The sequence below is a fragment of the Muscardinus avellanarius genome (genome assembly GCF_963383645.1).
Source record: "Muscardinus avellanarius genome assembly, chromosome: 9".
Lineage (NCBI taxonomy): Eukaryota > Metazoa > Chordata > Mammalia > Rodentia > Gliridae > Muscardinus > Muscardinus avellanarius.
Window position 1 is genome coordinate 48,555,976 of NC_137795.1, and position 18,805 is coordinate 48,574,780.

General features: G+C 38.9%; 1 protein-coding gene across 1 annotated transcript in view; it reads left to right on the forward strand.

Moving 5' to 3' along the window:
- FBXL13 (F-box and leucine rich repeat protein 13) overlaps nt 1-18,805 on the forward strand; it is a gene marked incomplete at both ends in the record, with an annotated part of 242,481 nt that overhangs the window by 173,362 nt on the left and 50,314 nt on the right. The window contains 5 exons of the mRNA XM_080701187.1: nt 5,738-5,836; nt 7,077-7,194; nt 7,287-7,449; nt 12,321-12,440; nt 13,246-13,372. Of these exons, the coding sequence (XP_080557313.1) occupies nt 5,738-5,836; nt 7,077-7,194; nt 7,287-7,449; nt 12,321-12,440; nt 13,246-13,372 (627 nt within the window). The remainder of the gene's footprint in view (nt 1-5,737; nt 5,837-7,076; nt 7,195-7,286; nt 7,450-12,320; nt 12,441-13,245; nt 13,373-18,805) is intronic.

The following is an 18,805-nucleotide window of genomic DNA, read 5'->3' on the forward strand; positions in this document are numbered from 1 at the left end:
ACAAACTTCTGAAATCATGGGAAAGAGGAATAACGATGGAGCAATGAATGCCCACAACCCCACAACATCAGAACCTGATAAAACAGAAATCCAGAGATTTCTAGAAGATCAAATCAGGAAAATAACTGCAGAAATAATAGAGCTGTTTCAAAAAGAATTCAGAAAGAGCCAAAAAGAGATAAAGGATGCAATTAATGAAGTTAAGGCCTCAATTCAAAGTACAAACAACCTATTAGACCACATGGAGAACAGAATCTCGCTCTTAGAAGATGATCATTCCAAAAATGAATGCATAGTTTCTAATCTAGAAAAAAATATCCAACAGCAGGAATCTGATATTGAAGAAATATGGGCCCATTTTAAGAGAGCTAACCTAAGAATAATTGGAATAGAGGAAGGAAAAGAAAGTGAAACCAAAGGGATCAACAATCTCTTCAAGGAAGTAATAGCAGAAAAATTTCCAAACATAGAGCAAGAAGTTGATACACAGGTCCAGGAAACTTATAGAACTCCCTTTAGACAGGATCGGAGAAGAGGATCCCCATGCCACATAATTGTCAAAATGACTAATGTGGAAGCCAAGCAGAGAATCTTAAAGGCAACAAAAACAAAGGGCCAAGTGACATTCAGAGGCAAATCAATTAGAATCACTCCAGACTTCCCAAACCAAGTCATGAGAGCCAGAAGGGCTTGGAGTAACATATTCCAAACTCTGAAAGAAAACAACTTCCAGCCAAAAATTTCCTACCCAGCAAAACTTCCTATCAAATTAGATGGGGAAATAAGAAGCTTCCATGACAAACAGAAACTGAAGGAATTTATGTCTTCAAAACCAGCACTAGAGAAAATACTCAAAGAGATTAACTACAAAGAAGAAATAGGTAACACACACCAGAACCAGAGAAACAAGATTTTCCATCCAACAGACAACTAAGATTGGTTATCTGTGGAGATTCATTACTTATGTTAGTCTTTTACCTATCTCTAAATTGTATTGTTTGCCTTTATTGTTGCTAATTTTTAGGATTTCTAGTTGGAATATTAATATACCTTCAGATATAGCATTTGGAAATATTTTATCCCATTCTATCAGTTACTTTTAACTCTGTTTACATTGTCTTTGGATATACAATATTTTTTTTTATTTTCTAGAGAGTTTGTTTACCCTTCTGTTGCCTGTGCCATCGAAATCATATCCAAGAACTCACTGCCAATTTCAATGTTGTGAGATTTTATGACCCAGATTTTCTTCTAAAAGTTTATAGTTTTAAGATTTATATTTAGGTCTTTTATCTATTTTGAGTTAATATTTGTATATGGTGTTAGGTAAGGGTCCAATTTTATTCTTTTCCATGTAAGTATTATTTTTCAACAATATTTAGTTAAAAGATTATTATTTCCTCCACCAAATGTTCATGGAAACCTTGTCAAAAATAACTTGACAATATATGGAAGAATTTATCTCTAGGCTTTTATTTAACTCCAATGGTTTATATATCTGCCTTTAGAACAGTACTACACTGTTTCAATTATTGTAGCTTTATATGGTTTGAAATCAGAAAATATACATCTTCTAGCTTTGTTCTTCTTCAAGATTGTTTTGGGTATCTAGAGTCCATATTCCATATCAGGATAGATTTTTTCTGAAAAATAAATAAATAAATGTATGATAGTTTCACCTAAAAAAAAGAAAAAAATATTCTCTGGTAAGAAAGAAAGCAAAAAGAAATATTGAAATGCTATCGTTAAGTCATCAAAAGCTTGGTATCAGACAAATGAAACTGTTATGTGAGATTATCATCGTTAATATTGGATAAATTGCTATAATACTAGATGTCAACCACTAAGCCAAGCATGGGAAGGAGGGATGGGGAGGGGACAGGGTGGGGATCGGGTAGGAGCTAACTGGGTGATGTGTGCATGTATGTCTACAAAAGTATTTTCTTTATACCATTATAATGTATGAATACAGTGCACCAAAAAACATATTCATCGGTTAAAAAAAAAAGATACAATAAACACAAAGCCAACATCATGTTGAATGGGGAAAAACTGCAAGAATTTTCTCTAAAATCAGGAACAAGACAAGGATGCCCACTATCACTACTCTTTTTCAAGATAGCCCTCGAGACTCTTTCCACAACAATAAAACAATAAAGAAAGAAATTGAGGAAGAGCTTGGAAGATGGGAAGATCTCCCTTGCTCATGGATGGGTAAAGTAAATATAATCAAAATGGCCCTTCTTCCAAAAGTGATCTACAGATTCAATGCAATTCCTATCAAAATACGAACAACATTCTTCATAGAAAAATCAGTCATAGCTGGGCATAGTGGCGCACGTTTGTAATCCCAGCATTTGGGAAGCTGAGACCAGATGATCAAGGTTTGTGGACAGCCTCAGCTACTTACTGAGGCCCTCTGCAACTTAGTGAGACCCTGTTTCAAAATAAAGAATAAAAAATAAGGCAGAGGGTGTAGCTCGGAGGTCAAATGCCCCTGGGTTCCATCCCCAGACAAGCAAAAAAAAAAAAAAAAAAAAAAAAAAAAAAAAAAAAATCAGTCATGAATTTTATATGGAGAAAGAAAGACCCAGAATAGCCACAGCAATTCTCAGCAATCACAATCCCTGACCTCATATTATACTACAGAGCAATAGTAATAAAAACAGCATGGTATTTTCACAACAACAGGCATACAGACCAATGGAAGAGAACAGAAGATACAGAAACAAACCCACACAGCTATAGTCATTTGATCTCTGACAAAGGGGCCAAACTCATACGCTGGAGAAAAGACAACCTTTTCAATAAATGGTGCTGGGAGAACTGGATATCCATTTGTAGAAAGATGGAACTAAATCCTCACCTCTCACCATGCACTGGAATCAACTCAAGATGGATCAAAGACTTATAGATTTGACCAGAGACTGTAAAGTTATTAGAGGAGGGTATAGGCTCAACACTGCAACAAATAGGCACAGGCAGTAACTTTCTCAACAAGACCTCCAAAGTGCAGGAAATTAAAGCAAGAATTAACAAGTGGGATGGCATCAAACTAAAAAGTTTCTGTTCATCAAAGGAAACCATTAAGAACCTAAAGAGAAAGTCTACAGAATGGGAGAAGATTTTTACCAGCCACCACTCTGATAGAGGACTAATATCCAGAATATACAAAAAGCTCAAAAGACTCTATACTAGCAAAACAAATAACCCAATCAAGAAATGGGCAACTGAATTGAATAGATGCTTCACAAAGGAAGAGATACAAATGGCCAATAGATACATAAAAAAATGTTCAACATCATTAGCCATTAGGGAGATGCAAATCAAAACTACGCTGAGATTCCATCTAATCCCAATCAGAGTGACAAGCATAAAGAAGTCAAATAACAACAAATGCTGGCAAGGATGTGGGGAAAAAGGAACTCTTTTATACTGTTGGTGGGAGTGAAAACTAGTTCAGCTGCTATGGAGATCCGTGTGAAGATTCCTTAAAAACCTGGGAATGGCCGGGCATGATGGCACAAGCTTGTAATCCCCACGCTTGGGAGGCAGAGATAGGAGGATCGCGCAGGTTTGAAGCCAGCCGCGCTGGCTTAAGAGACCCTGTTTCCAAAAATAAAAAAAATTGGTCTGGGAGTGTAGCCCGGAGGTAGAAGGGTTTCCAGGAACTCCAGTACCACACACACACACACACACACACACACACACACACACACACAAACCCACTGGGAATGGATCCACCATATGATCTGGCCTTACCACTCCTGGGTATCTTTCCAAAGGGGTTGAAATCAGAGAACTACAGTAACATATGCATACCCATGTTCATAGCAGCACAATTTGTAATAGCCAAAATATGGAACCAACCTAGGTCTCCAACAACAGATGAATAGGTTGCAAAATATTGGGAAAATATACACAATGGAATTCTACTCAGTGATAAAGAAGAACAAAATCATGTCATTCACAAGAAGATAGAAAGACCTGGAGAACATTAGGTTAAGTGAGATCAGCCAAACACAGAAAGAGAAGAGACAGATTTCTCTAATATGCCCAAACTAAGGAGTATTGGGGATACGAGAAGGACTCCAGATAATGGAGGGGTAACCTCAGCAAAGCTAGAATGGAAGGGTAGGAGATGAAGAAGGCTGAGGCTGATTAATGGAAGAGCTATATTCGAATATGTGTACAAGTTTGAATGTAGCATGGTCAACCTGGACACTCATTGTTGGGAGGGGGGAAAGGGAAGCAGGAGGCAAGGGCACCAAGCACTGTCTGAATGTTTGCCATTTTCAATATGATCCACATAAAAAATAAAAAAATAAAATAATGCTGTGACTGTATACAAAACTGCTAATTCCAATATCAAAGACATGCTGGGAAGGAGGAGAGAGAGGGAAGGACCTGGATGAGAGGGCACCAAGAGCTGTGTGCATTCATTTGTCTGACACTCTGTACCCTGATATGATGTAAAACTTTAATATATCAAATTTTTAAAAATGAAAAGACAACCTATACAGTGGAAAAATAATATTCAGAATATAGAAATAATTCTTACAATTCAATGATAAAAATGATAGTCCAAATTAAGGATAGGCCCAAAACATAGACATTTCCCCAAAGAAGATATTCAAGTGGCTAAAAACAAATGAAAAGATACTCAATATTATTAATCATTGTGCACATGCAAATTAAAATGACAATAAAGTGTCACTTCACATCCATTGAGAAATTTTTGAAAAATGGAAAATAAGCATTGGCAATTGTTAATAAAGATATGAAATGGTGCAGCCACTGTAGAACACATTTTGCATTTCTTTTAAAAATAAAACCCAGAATTATCCAGCAATTCCACTCCTAGATATATACCCTGAAGAACTAAAAACAGATGCTCAAGAAGGTCGACATGTAACATATTCATAGTAACACTACTCAAAACATCCAAAAGAGCTAAGTGTTATGGCACATGCTTGTAATCCCAGTACTTGGGAGGCTGAGTGGGAGAATCACAGGTTCCTGGACAGCCTCAGCAACTTAGTGAGACCCTGTTTCAAAATAAAAAATAAAAAATAGGGCTGGTGGTGTAGTTCAGAGGTAGAATGCCCCTGAACTCAATCCCCAGTACCAACCCCCCCACACACACGTATATGTCCAAAAGATGGAAACAATACAGATATTTATCAACAAACAAATGAATAAATAAATGTAGTATATTCTTACAACAGGCTGTTAATATGAAAGGAATATATCCACAAATAGAAACAAGGTACTGATTCATGCATGCTACAGTGTAGATAGGCATCAACATCATTATGCTAAGTGAAAGAAGCTAGGTACAAAAGTTCATAAATTGCCTAATTCCCTTTATTTGAAATATTTAGAAAAGGTCAACCGAGAGACAGAACAGAGATTAATGATGCCAGGACTGAAAAGAGGAGAGTGTGGGGGCAACTACTTAGTGCGGTTTCCTTTTAGGTTGATAAAAATGTTTTGAAACTAGGTATAAGTAGTTGCACAACACTGTGAATGGTTAATTGGCTTACCTAAGTGGTTGATAAAGAAAAATCATTATTAGATCCTTACTTCTATCTTAGTCTCCTATATTTTCTAATTTTAATTTTTAAGTAGCAACAAAATGATGATATTCCATTGGTTATTACGTCTTGGTGGTTTTTTAGAGGCTGTGCTCACTAATGGATACTCCCTTGCTTTTCATTTACCTTGTATGATTCAGATTTCAGTCCAAGGCTTTAAGAACATTGCAAACAGCTGCTCTGGAATTATGCACCTGACCATCAATGACATGCCAACTCTGACAGACAACTGTATAAAAGTAGGTAGATGGAAAGTGCAGTTTCTTCTTGGTCCCATTAGATGAGCATGTATTCTAAAGGCTTGACTTATTGGAAAACATGAATCTGCTTTTCATTTTAATTGATTTATAGTAAGAATTATTTAAAAGTGCACACACACCTCTCCAAAAACATTTGAACATTTAAATCTTTAAATACCATGAGAAACCTCATTTCATGGGATATTTTTTGCTTCAGTAATGTTATAGCCCAAGTACAAATTATTTAAAAGCTTTTATTTTTTTGGTACTGGTGATTGAACCTGAGGGTATTCTACCTCTGAGCTACACCTTTAGCCCCTTTACTTTTTTTTTTTTTTTTTTTTTTTTTTGGTGGTACTGGGGTTCCTGGAAGCCCTTCTACCTCTGGGTTACACTCCCAGACCTATTTTCACATTTTTATTTGGAAACAGGGTCTCCTAAGCCAGCACACGCGGCTGGCTTCGAACCTGCGCGATCCTCCTGTCTCTGCCTCCCAAGTGCGGGGATTATAAGCGTGCGCCACCACACCTGGCTAGCCCCTTTACTTTTTTGAGACCAACTCTTGCTAAGTTGCTAAGAGTCTTACTAAGTTACTGAGGCTGCCATTCAATCTGTGATCCTCTTGTCTTAGCCTCCCAAGTACTTGGATCACAGGCATGTGCCACCATGCCAGGCTCACAAACTTTAAACTTGATTCTCATATCTAAATATGACCCAGGCCCAAACCTGTTTAGCTTAAATTTAATTCTCTATGCCAAGCTGCCAAATGTAGTGATTTTTTCAGCATTCCATTTCCCCATACTCTTATAACATGATTTAATTCAGATTCCTCTGCATTACTTGAGTGTATGTTCATATATATATATATATATATATATATATATATATATATATATATATTGCGGGTCTGGGGATGGAACCCAGGGGCATTTGACCTCCAAGCTATACCCCCTGCCCTATTTTTTATTCTTTATTTTGAAACTGGGTCTCACTAAGTTGCAGAGGGCCTCACTGAATAGCTGAGGCTGTCCACGAACCGTGATCCTCCAGTCTCAGCCTCTCGAATGCTGGGATTGCAAGCGTATACCACCACGCCCGGCTGTTCAAACATATTTTTAAAATCCCATTGTCTTTGAAGTTAAGAAAATTTAAGTTAATGTGTCTGTTTTTGTAAGTATTGAGAGAAAAAATGCTAAGTTTGTTCTATCCACTGTGCTTAATCATATTTTTTTCTCCCAAGGCTTTAGTTGAGAAGTGCTCCCGAATTACATCAGTGGTTTTCATTGGTTCACCACATATCTCCGATTTTGCTTTCAAAGCTCTTTCTACTTGTAACCTCAGAAAGATCAGATTTGAAGGTTTGTGATATCAAAAATGTGGTTCAGCTTTATTTTTTACTTTTACTTTTGTGGCATTATACATACGCTACTTTACTTCTGCATTTCAACAGGAAATAAAAGGATTACTGATGCATGCTTCAAACTTATGGATAAGAATTATCCAAATATGAATCACATTTACATGGTGGACTGCAAGGGGCTGACAGATGGCAGCCTCAGGTCACTTTCACCTTTGAGGCAGTTGACAGTGTTGAATTTGGCAAACTGTACAAGGTAAGAAGTCATTTGACTGTATATTCAAGAAATACGCACTATCAAGGATGTGCCAGGCTCTTTCATCAAAGGGCTCAGTGGTTAGTGGAGGTAACTCTGAGTCTTAAAAGGCCACATGTTATTGTGAAAGGAAGTGCCACCAAAGGAGGGATCCTTGACCCAGAGTAGTTGTTTGGGGCTGTGAGGAAGTCGTCAGGGGAGAGCTCAGGATATGAGGAATCATGGACCCTTGTAAGATTATGCATACCTTTTGGCTTGCTTTCCTAGAAAGATTCCCACAGCTAGATCACTTAACAGGCTCATTTTTACAAATGCACTTTCTGATTTGCTTATGAGGAACCAATCTAGTGACAGGATTTTCTCTTTGGTACTGGTTAGATTTCTTCACCATGTGGATTTTCAGACAAATGGACAGATACCAAGTTCTTACTGAAACCTTTCTTCAGCTGGGCCATAGTACTAGGCTACCATTTCGGTATTCTCAGGTAATTGAGGATCAAATTCTTGCTGAAAAAAAAAAAATCTTGCTGGAGATTCTTCAGTGGATATCTCACCTGCATAGAACTGTTATAATCTTATAGGGTCAGAGTATAACAAAACAACATTTATCAACAATAAAATTAGCTCATATTTGGAAACACATAAGTCCAAGCAATAATCTAAGCTACATAAAATCTTAACCCACCTTCTCCTATTATTAAAATGGGGAGGCATCAAGGGTTGACAGGGGGTTAGGGTACACTTAAGGATTTGTAATGGGGAAAACCTGGGTTAGGAAATGAGGCCTCCAGTCAATAGTCAGTGAAGCCTACAGCCAACAGCCGCGTGAGTGGGCTAGAAGAAGACTCTCCAGCTTTGGTCAAGCCTTTGGATGACTGAAGCCTCGGCTGGCATCATGACAGACTCTAAGCTAGACCACCCAGCTGGCCCATTCAGTGCCCAGATCCAAACTCTGAGAGTTACAGGAATAAATGTTTGCCACTCAAGCCATGAAGCTTGAGTTGCTTAGCTATCTATAAGATAGCTAACTCTGTCTGTACAAATATGCGAAATAAAATGGAATTTCAGACTTGTATTTCACTCAGAATTCTGCGGATTAATTAATTTAAAAGTAAACGAGCCAGGCGTGGTGGCGCACACTTGTAATCCCCGCGCTTGGGAGGCAGAGACAGGAGGATCACGCAGGTTCGAAGCTAGCTGGGCCGGCTTAGGAGACCCTGTTTCCAAATAAAAAAGCATAAAATAGGTCTGGAAGTGTATCCCGGAGGTAGAAGGGTTTCCAGGAACCCTAGTACCACCAAAAAAAAAAAAAAAAAAAGTAAACAAAAGTTTTCTGCTTTCAGAAGTATAGTTGACAAGATACTTGAGAGCACTTTTTGCCACAAATAATTTAAATCCTTAAGGAAATATACTTTCAACAGTTTACTGAACCCACAAAGAATAAGAGAAATCTCTAATATACTGAAGTCCTCTGATTCTGCACCATCTTCTGAGTGAACAGCCTCTGAGATGGCTTGTGAATATCAGGCACACATAAAAGCTGCTCTGACCATAAATGTTCAAACCAACTTTAACACTGAGAAAATCAGCTTTGAACCAGATTAAAAGAAGGAAGCCATAGACTTCTAGAGGGTCTCAGACTTTGAAATTGGACAGTGGTCCCAAGTAGGTAGCACCCAGGCTCCTGAAAGAAGTTAGCACACATCTTTTCTGACTAGACATTAGGATCACATGAATAAATGCTCACAATTAAAGATCCCCATTGCACAAAGACATGAGTCACTGTGAGGAAGAGTTACCAGAAAGAGCAAAGTATATTTGACTTTCAGATATAATTTCAGATATAATGGGAATTTTCAGATATAGAAGGTTACTACTACATACGAAATGCTTGAGGAAATAAATAATGGAATCAGAAATATGATTGATCAAAATATGGTAAAATAATTAAATTAGAAAAAACTTTTCAGAAATAAAGATATTAGTATTGAAATAAGCTTAATGAATTGTGAATTAGCAGATTAGAATTCACAAAGTTGAAAAGTATGGAGTGGAAGATAACTGAAGGGACGAAGAAGAAAAAAGATAAAAAACATAAGTGTATAACATAGGGTGAAAAAATAGAAAAGGTTTAATATCAGAGTTTCACACTAGGTATTTTGAATTCATGTATAAGAGATACACTTAAAATATTAAGTTGAAGTGTTAAAGAGGAAACATGTTCCTCAAACACATATTAATCCTTTAAAAAATGGACCATATGTTAGGCATGGTGGTGTATGCCAATAATCCCAGTATTTAGGAAGCTGAGACAGTAAGAGCTGGGGTGTTAGCTTGGAGGTAGCATGCCCCTTGGTTCAATCTCTAGTACCAAAAAAAGAAAAGAAAAAGGAAGAACCACATATGAAGTCTTATAGCAAGTTCCAAAAACTTAAAAAAAATGAATAGCAATAAACTATATTCTCTCACTATAATGCAATTAATTTAGGAATTCATAATAAAATATAATTTAAAAATACATATAGTAAGCTGGTGTGGCAGCACATGTCTATAATCCTAGTACTTTAGAGGCTGAGACAGGATGATTGCAGGTTCAAGGTGAGCCTCAGCGTCTTAGCAAGATACTCAGCAATTTAGTAAGACCTTATTTCAAAATAAAAATAAAAAGGGCTGAGGTGTAGATCAGAGGTAGAATGCCCCTGGGCTCACTCCCCAGTTAAAAATGATTTCTTTTTTTACTTTTAAATCATGATATATAATCATAATATATGATTTAAAAGTAAGCCGAGCGTGATGGCGCACGCTTGTAATCCCAGCATTGGGAGGCTGAGAAGGAGGATCCAAGTTCGTAGCCAGCCTCAGCTACTTAGTGAGGCCCTTTGCAACTCAGTGAGACCCTGTTTCAAAATAAAGAATAAAAAATAGGGCTGGGAGGGGGGTAGCTAAGAGGTAGAATGTCCCTGGGTTTCATCCCCAATACCAGAAAAAAAATAAATAAAAGTTCCAGAGCATCGGATCACTGGAAAAGCTGAATACAATTATGGATGCCCATGTCCTACTCCAGAGATATTTAAATCTCAATTTTTTTTGTTGTAGAACCTCAGCTTGTGTATTAAAAACAAACAACCAAAAACACGAGCTAGGTGTGGTGATGCACACCTGTAATCCCCATACTTGGGAGGATGAGATAGGAGGATCAAAGGTTAAAGTACAGCCTCAGCAACTTAGCAAGGCTCCCAGCAATTTAATGAGACCTTGTTTCAAAATAAAAATAAAATAGGTCTGGGGATATAGCTCAGAGGTAGAGTGCCCCTGAGTTCTGTTCTTATCTCAAAGAGCACATTTTCATCTCAGAATGCATCTTAGACTATGTGTGTTTTAAACAGTTTTCTCTTTAATTCCTTCTGATCTCTCTCACTGTTCAAAATGTTCAAGTGTTTTTCAGGTTTTTTTTTTTAAGTGTTTTCCAGAAGTATGCTTTCTCAGTCTTACAAATCTTGTTTTGTATTCCTTTTCTTTTTAGTGAAAACATCTCTTAGTGAACATTCCAGCCCTGGTGTTTGCCCATAGATGAGCTGATGGGTTGCATATGGACCCCACTCCACCCCTGCCGCCCATTTCCCCAGCCTTGACCTGCATTGGGCTCTTAACTGCTGTCCAGGAGCTGGCACTGCCCACCTCTCACACCGAAGGTGGAAGATGTGATTATAGGAACTGCAGCACTCACTAATAAAGCCGTTCAGTCTAGCAGGACGTCACCTCTGCCTTTACTGCCTAGTTCTTTGCAAATCTTACCAAATGAAGGATATAAAAGGTGTCAGCAATCAATCTGTACCATCCCCAGTGCTGTTCTGCCCACACTCTACACCCACCTATAGGCTTGTACCATGAAAATGCCTCTTAGATTTGCAGTGGTATAATCCCATGTCCTGCTTTATTTGCTGAAATGCTTTTCAGAAGGAACTGGTGTTCTCCAACTGAAACTAGAGATAAAAGTCCCAATGGGAGACAGGGAGTGGATGGGCCAACAGATCTCCATCCATTTATGAAACAGGTCCGACATGGTAGGATGTGGTACTGACACCCAAAAGGTGTTTCTCATGAGGACAGTGTGGGGACACTGAGGTCAAGGTCTTCCAGCCTCAGATTTTCTTTATTTCAGAAGGAAATAATCCCTTGGTCACCTGTTGTGTTTCTAATCCAGCTGAATTGACTTTGTATTTGGTGAAAATTCCTCCAGGATTATGGCAGTAGTTTGTAGATCTTTATTCCCCCTTTTCCTAAATTTTGGGTTATTTTCCTCTTGCAGGAATCATATCAAGAATTTTTAGTTGATTACTATAGGTAGGTGATAGATAGATAGATGATAGACAGAGGTACTGAGGATTGAACCCAGGAGCATTTTACCTCTGAGATATATCCTCAGCCCTATCTATTTATTTATTTACTTATTTATTTAGAAACAGAATCTCACTAAGTTGCTGAACCTGGCCTCAAACCTGTGATCTCCTTGTCTCAGCTTCCCAAAGTACTGGGATTCCAGGTATGTACTACCTTGCCCAGCTGACATTATCACTTTTTAACCTGGGAGAAAGAGACTTTCTGTGGTATTAATAATTATGCCACCTAATTAAATGGACAAAAGAATACAAATAATGTTTTTATTAATACTATTCCCATTATTAATCATTTTCTATTATAGTAAAAGCTACAAAATCACATTTGGTTTTAAAAATGTCAGCAAAATGTCAGGATGCAGATATTATTTGCCATTTTGGAAATATATTGGATATAGAAACATTTACTTTAATACTATTGTATGTATTTATATGTAAAATCATAAGTGAAGCTTCTCTTATTCTTTTCTGCAGGATTGGTGATATAGGACTAAGGCAATTTCTTGATGGTCCTTCTGGCATAAGGATAAGAGAGCTTAATCTAAGTAACTGTATGCAACTGGGTGATGCCTCTATTATGAAACTATCAGAACGGTAAGATAAAACAATATTCTATGTCAGTGAATCAGTAATTGTATATTTGCTAATAGGAGAGATTAGATAGACCTAAAAACAAAGACTCCCAGAAATTTGGAGAATATCAGGGATGCCTAGAAGCTAGTCCGATCTTCAGTGAAACCAAATCAAAGACATTGAGTCATAGATTGAACTGATCTTTCGATTAGATCTGAGATGTTTCTTATTACTGTCACCTAAGGGGAAGTTTGAAATGAAATGATTGATGAAATGATGAATATCTAGATATGTGTAATTTTCCTGTATTTTTTCAAAGATATTATATCTGTGTAAACTTTTCCTCCAGCATCTCCCAAGGGGTGTTCTAGCCAGTTCGTGTATTTTTAACTCTCCTAACTTATTAGAGGCCTTGTGTTCAATAAGGGTCACAAATTGGCAGCAAACGTGTAAGGAATAAGTAAAGAATTTAGCCCTGCACTTTTAGTGATTGTTCATTGTGATACTTACTTAGACAGTGGGATTTTTGTTTTGTTTCGTTTGTTTGTTTGGCATGTCTTGTGGTACTTTTTTTTTTTTTTGTCTTGGGCTTGTTAGAAATTGCAAGATGAAGCTAAATCAAAGTCTTATATCATATCCTAACTTCCTTTCATTCAACTTTATAATGTCAAATTATTTTCTACTTTTACTCTAACATTTATGTCAAGAAAAGGAAAATTCCTATTTCAAAACTATTTGTTTTCCCCACATAGTTTTTACACAGAGAAATTGGCCCTGATTATGTGATCAAAAGCTGAAATTAATCTTTCACGCTGCTTTCTTTCAGCTGCCATAATTTGAACTACCTGAGTTTACGAAATTGTGGACAGTTGACTGACCAAGGAGTTGAATATATTGTAAATATCTTTTCCTTGGTATCATTAGATCTCTCTGGAACAGGCATCTCCAATGAGGTAAAAAAATTCAATGACTTTTATTTTTCTATTATATAACCATTTTCTGTTTTGTAAACAAGGAAGAAGATGACAATTAGTTTTTGTGGTACCGAGATTGAATCCAGGGGCATTCTACCTCTGAGCTACACCCCCAGCCCTATTTTTTAATTCTTTATTTTGAAACAGGGTCTCACTAAGTTGCGGAGGGCCTCACTAAGTAACTGAGGCTGGCCACGAACCTGTGATCTTCCTGTCTTAGCCTCCCAAGTACTGGGAATACAAGCGTTTGCTACCATGCCTAGCTGACAATTAGTTTTATTTATTAAATGATCAGATTACAAATGGCAAATGTAAGCCGGGTGTGGTGGCGCACGCTTGTAATCCCAGCACTTGGAAGGCTGAAACTGGAGGATCGCACAGGTTCGAAGCCAGCCTCAGCTACTTAGTGAGGCTCTCAGCAACTTAGTGAGACCCTGTTTTCAAATAAAATATAAAATAGGTCTGGGAGTGTGGCTGGGGGGTAGAAAGCCTTGTGTTCCATCCCTAGTACCACAAAAAACACAACAACAACAACAACAAAAGTAAATAAATAAATAAATGGAAAATGTAGGAATATATTTCTAGGACAGTGATGATAGATGAGATTATTTGTAAATCAAGTCTTGTATCCTTGTTTAAAACAAATATCAAATATTCAGTGTTTTGAGGAACATTCTAACAATAACAGGATTACATGGTAACCTGAAGTTTGTTTTATCATAGAAACTTGATCAGTGTGAAGATAAAATATTTTAGATGGCATTATTACATTTTTCCCGTGGATTGCACATTCTATAAACTTCCTAAGTGCTTTGAGATCTAAGTCTTGAGCTCAACACTGACCTCATGAAGTCCACAAAATAATACATTTTAAGAAATTCATTTGCTACCAGCTGCTACTACACATCAGAGTTAAAATCCAGGCTGCACACCCAGCCTTCCACTTTAGCACAGCCTCCTTTAATAACCGACAGGAGGGTAAGTTCCTCTAAGACTTTAACGGACTGTAGTTAGTTAGGGAGTGTACAGGCTCCTCCTTGTCTGTGCCTTGGTAGGGATATAAGAAAACAACAGAGGCAAGGAATCCTTTTCTGTCTGCTCTCTAAATTCCTATTCATCTCCAATTACTGAGACCAAGTCTCTCCTGTCTGTGAGGTCATGTGTGAGAAGCCCTACCTTGTGGGCAAGTATTGGACCGTTTTTCCATGCATTTCCAGGTCTCGTGCATTCTTTTCCCTGTTCTCATGACATGATGGACATCTGTGTTGTATGTCCATTCCTCACCAACATTCAGTGGGCTTATTTATTTATTTATTTATTTATTGTGGTATGGGGGTTCCTGGAAACCCTTCTACCTCCGAGCTACACTCCCAGACACCTGTTTTTTATATTTTTATTTGGAAACAGGGTCTCTTAAACCAGCGAGGCTGGCTTTGAACCTGCGTGATCCTCCTGTCTCTGCCTCCCAACCCCGGGATTACAAGCGTGCCCCACCACTCCCGGCAGTGGGCTCTTTTAGATGGAGGCCATGTCTGCTCATTGCCCTAGTTCTTTTCTTTCTTTAACTGAATGCACTTATATTCAGCATCCACTCTACTCAATGGTCTCCTCTCTCTTTCCTTGGAGTGTCATTCAAATGCGAAATGGAGCCGGGTGTGGTGGCACATGCTTATAATCCCAGCATTCGTGAGGCTGAGCCTGGGGAATCACGGTTTGCGGACAGCCTCAGCTACTTAGTGAGGCCCTCTGCAACTTGGTGAGACTCTGTTCCAAAATAAAGAATAAAAAATAGGGAAGGGGGTGTAGATTGGACATTGAATGCCCCTGAGTTCTATCCCCAGACCTGAAAAAAAAAAAGTGAAATGAAAGTTGTGTTGGGCAGCAGTCATAAGTCATCAACTCATCATGGCGGGTCAGTGTCTGGTATTCTCAGCATTGTCCTCTGTACAGGGTGAAATTCACTGACATGTCTTTGGGCCCCTCTGTCTTTTAGTTTACTACCTAGGTAGATTCCTGCTGCGTCTTCCTCATCCCAACTCCCAGGTTTCTTTAGTCTTCAGGCTCCCTTGTCATGTTTGCCTTGCTGGGGGCCTTCCGAGTCTTGTTGAAGCGTGATGAGCCTGGGAGGCTTTCTTAGGTCCTGCGTCCTACACAGCTCCTGCAGAATCCTGCTCTCACACCGTGGATGTGCAGCACAGATCCTGCTCCCCTTACTCTGATGCAGAGTGACTCACCCTAGGTGCTAAGCTGAGTGAGGTGCCGTTGAGGCATTGGTGAGTGACTAGAGGCTCAGTGGAAGGGAGCGGCTGGCCTTGTCCTCCTCCTTTGGCCACACCGTCTCTAACTGCAGTACCTCCTCTCTCTGAGCAGGCCTGCTATGGTTCCAGCTGCCCTGGATCTTCAGCCTCCAGTCTTCAACACTACCAGCTCTTCCATCATCTCTCCAGTGCAGGGGCAATAGTGACTTTCTATTGCTGTAAATCTCCTATGTTGTGCCACTTGCCTATTTACCTCCTTAGTTTCTCTACCACCAATGTAGCCATTTCTCTTACTTTGGAATGCTCAGAGTTGTTTCTGTTTCCTTGGGGTGTGTGTGTGTGTGTGTGTGTGTGTGTGTGTGTGTATGTGTGTGTGTTTTACTGGGATTGAACCCAGAGGCATTCTATCTCTGAGCCACACCCCTATCCTTTTTATTTTGAAACAGGATATTGCTAAGATACTGCTTGCTGGCCTCAAACCTATAATCCTGTCTAAGTTTCCCAAATACTAGGATTACAGGCATGTGCCACCACACCCGGATCCCTCATCAGATTTTAGCTGATACTGTGTTGAGCATAGAAGATCTCTGATGTCTCATTGCTTTTATCAACCTTACCAGGAAAAGGTGTAATGGGTTCCCATCTATTCTTAGATCCCCAAGCCTATCCAGAGGTTCCAACTTTCTCTCCAGCTGAGTAGATCTGGGAAGGTGTAGAAGAGGCTGTGTAAGGAGTCTGCCAGCATCTTGTACTTTGACCTCCCTCTGGCTGCCCCTCCTCCCCTTTCCTCCCTCTTTTCTCTCTTCTCTTCTTTCTTTCTACATTTCCTCTCCTTTCCTCTGCTCCTCCCCTCCCCTTTTCTCATCTTTGCTTCTCTCATTTTCTCTTTGCATAGACTCTTGATCTAATCTAGGGGTGAAAAAATGCTTACATGGCTTTTAAAAATGTTATGCCTCAAGTCTTTAGGGCTTGGGCTTTTGAAGCTTAAAGCCCAGGATTCTTTCTCTTTTGTTATTTTTTAAGAACCTTTCTCTGACACATATGAGCAGGGTGCCCAGCTGTTGTCTGAAGTAGAGGATCAAAGCATATAATAAAACAACAACATTTAATTCCATTGCAGTACTATCACAAGCCTGAAGTCCCTGGCAAATATTTGCTGAGGGAATGGAGTCGAGTCTTAATGTTATAGGTTGGTTTTTTAGCATATGGGGGAAAAACTCCAGTTTTTATTTCCAAAGAGCACATATTAAAATATTACCTATTGAATTCAAATAAAAGCTTAGGAATGTAGCTTCACGTTCCATTCTCTGGTTTTTATTTTCTTCTGAAGAATAGATGAAAGAGAGAGAGAGAGAGAAAGAAGAGAGAGAGAGAGAGAGAGAGAGAGAGAGAGAGAGAGAGAGAAATAGACATCCAAGGATAAGAACGCTAGTTTTTTTCTCCTAAATAACTGAAAAATAAGTCTTCTGAAGATTGTTTTTTTCCTTGTTCTGAGTCACTTAAACTCTGATCTGAAAGGGAATGATTGACAATAACAGGGCTGCAACAGCTGTGGAAGCTAACCTCAAACAGTCAAATTAAAATGAGTCAGTCCAGATGTCAACTCAGGCAGCTGAACACCAGCCTGGACTGTAGGTCTAATGAGGTGCAAATTTAACTGCAGACTTAACATTCAGAATTTAAATTCTGGAATGTTCCAGATATTTACCAGAGATCAAGTCTGATCAGTTGTGCCTTTGGGGATAAAATTTTTTATGTTTTCTAATAACTGTTCCTTCTTATTTCTCTTCTCCTCCTTTGTGGTACTGGGGATTGAACCCAGGGGCTTTCTACTTTTGAGCTATACTCCCAGCCCTATATTATTTTAATTTTTTTTTGAATCAGGATCTCACTAAGTTGCTAAGGCTGGCTTCGAACATGTGATCTTCTAGTCTCAGCTTCCCAAGTACTGGGATTGCAGGGGTGCTCCACCACTTCTGGCTCTTTCTCAAATTCTTCTGAGTGAGTTTTCAGTTAGAATCACACTACTCAATTTAGTTAACAGTTATTTATCCTAACTATTGAGCTTGGTTCTGGGAATGCCAGGATGAACAAACCAGGCAGTGCCCTCCTCCTAGCACCTACATTCTAGTGGAATAAGTGTTTATAAAGTGTGATGGGTGTAGGATACCAAGAGAAGGGCAATCACCTGGCTCAGAGGGTCGAGGAAGACCTTAATTTCCAAGAAGAGGAGAAGGAGCATGCATTGAGTTAAAGAAACAGTCCCTTCAAAGGGATGGAGGTTTTAAAGTGTATGGCATCAAGAAATCCACACAATCAGGTGTGGCTTGATCATAAAGAGAGTGGAGAGAGATGATGTGTTAGAGGCAGGTAGGGCCAAGTACCTCTAGAAACCTTTAATCTTTGATAGATTTGAAAATGCCTCATCAAAGGGGCCATGATTCATTCTCTTCTTCCCCTCAGGATTATTTGAACATGAGGTTGTAGCTCCACATATATGGGAAAATGTGTTCTACTGGTGAAGAGAATTGTGATTTTCCGAAGACCACAGGATCCACAATTAGGGCAGTTCAATCCATTGCTGAATTTGCCTTAGTCACCGCCATATTTGTTGTTTAAAGGAAAAGTGAGTCAGAACAAATTCCAGACAGTGTGCTTAGACAGTGGTTTAAGAAGACTCTTTCATTTGCACAGATTTTAAAAATTTTCATTATGAGCTCTAGATGGATAGTGCCTGGTATGTAGGCTGTCTCCTGGAATCCCCTCATGAATGTGAGATCCGTGCAGACTGAGGCTTTGCTTTGTTCATAACCATTTCCCCAGAACCCTAGGAAGTAGCAGGCACTTGATAATTCATCACTGAATGAAGGAACACATGTTGGACTCTGCAGCTGCCAAGCAGAAGGAAGACCCATTCTCCACAGCTCAGTGAGAGAGAGCAGGAGTAGATGAGGTAGATACCACGTGGCAGTGCAGTGATGGAGGTAAGCAGAGGAAAGGGTCTCTTAACTCAGTTGCCCAACACTGAAGCACACAGTCTATGCTAGACCAGAGAACTCTATACAGCTCAGTTCTGCTAGAACTTACTATGAAAAGATGTCACTGAGAGAATCATATGCCTTGCCAAGGAACTTGGACTGGAGCCAATAGGTGA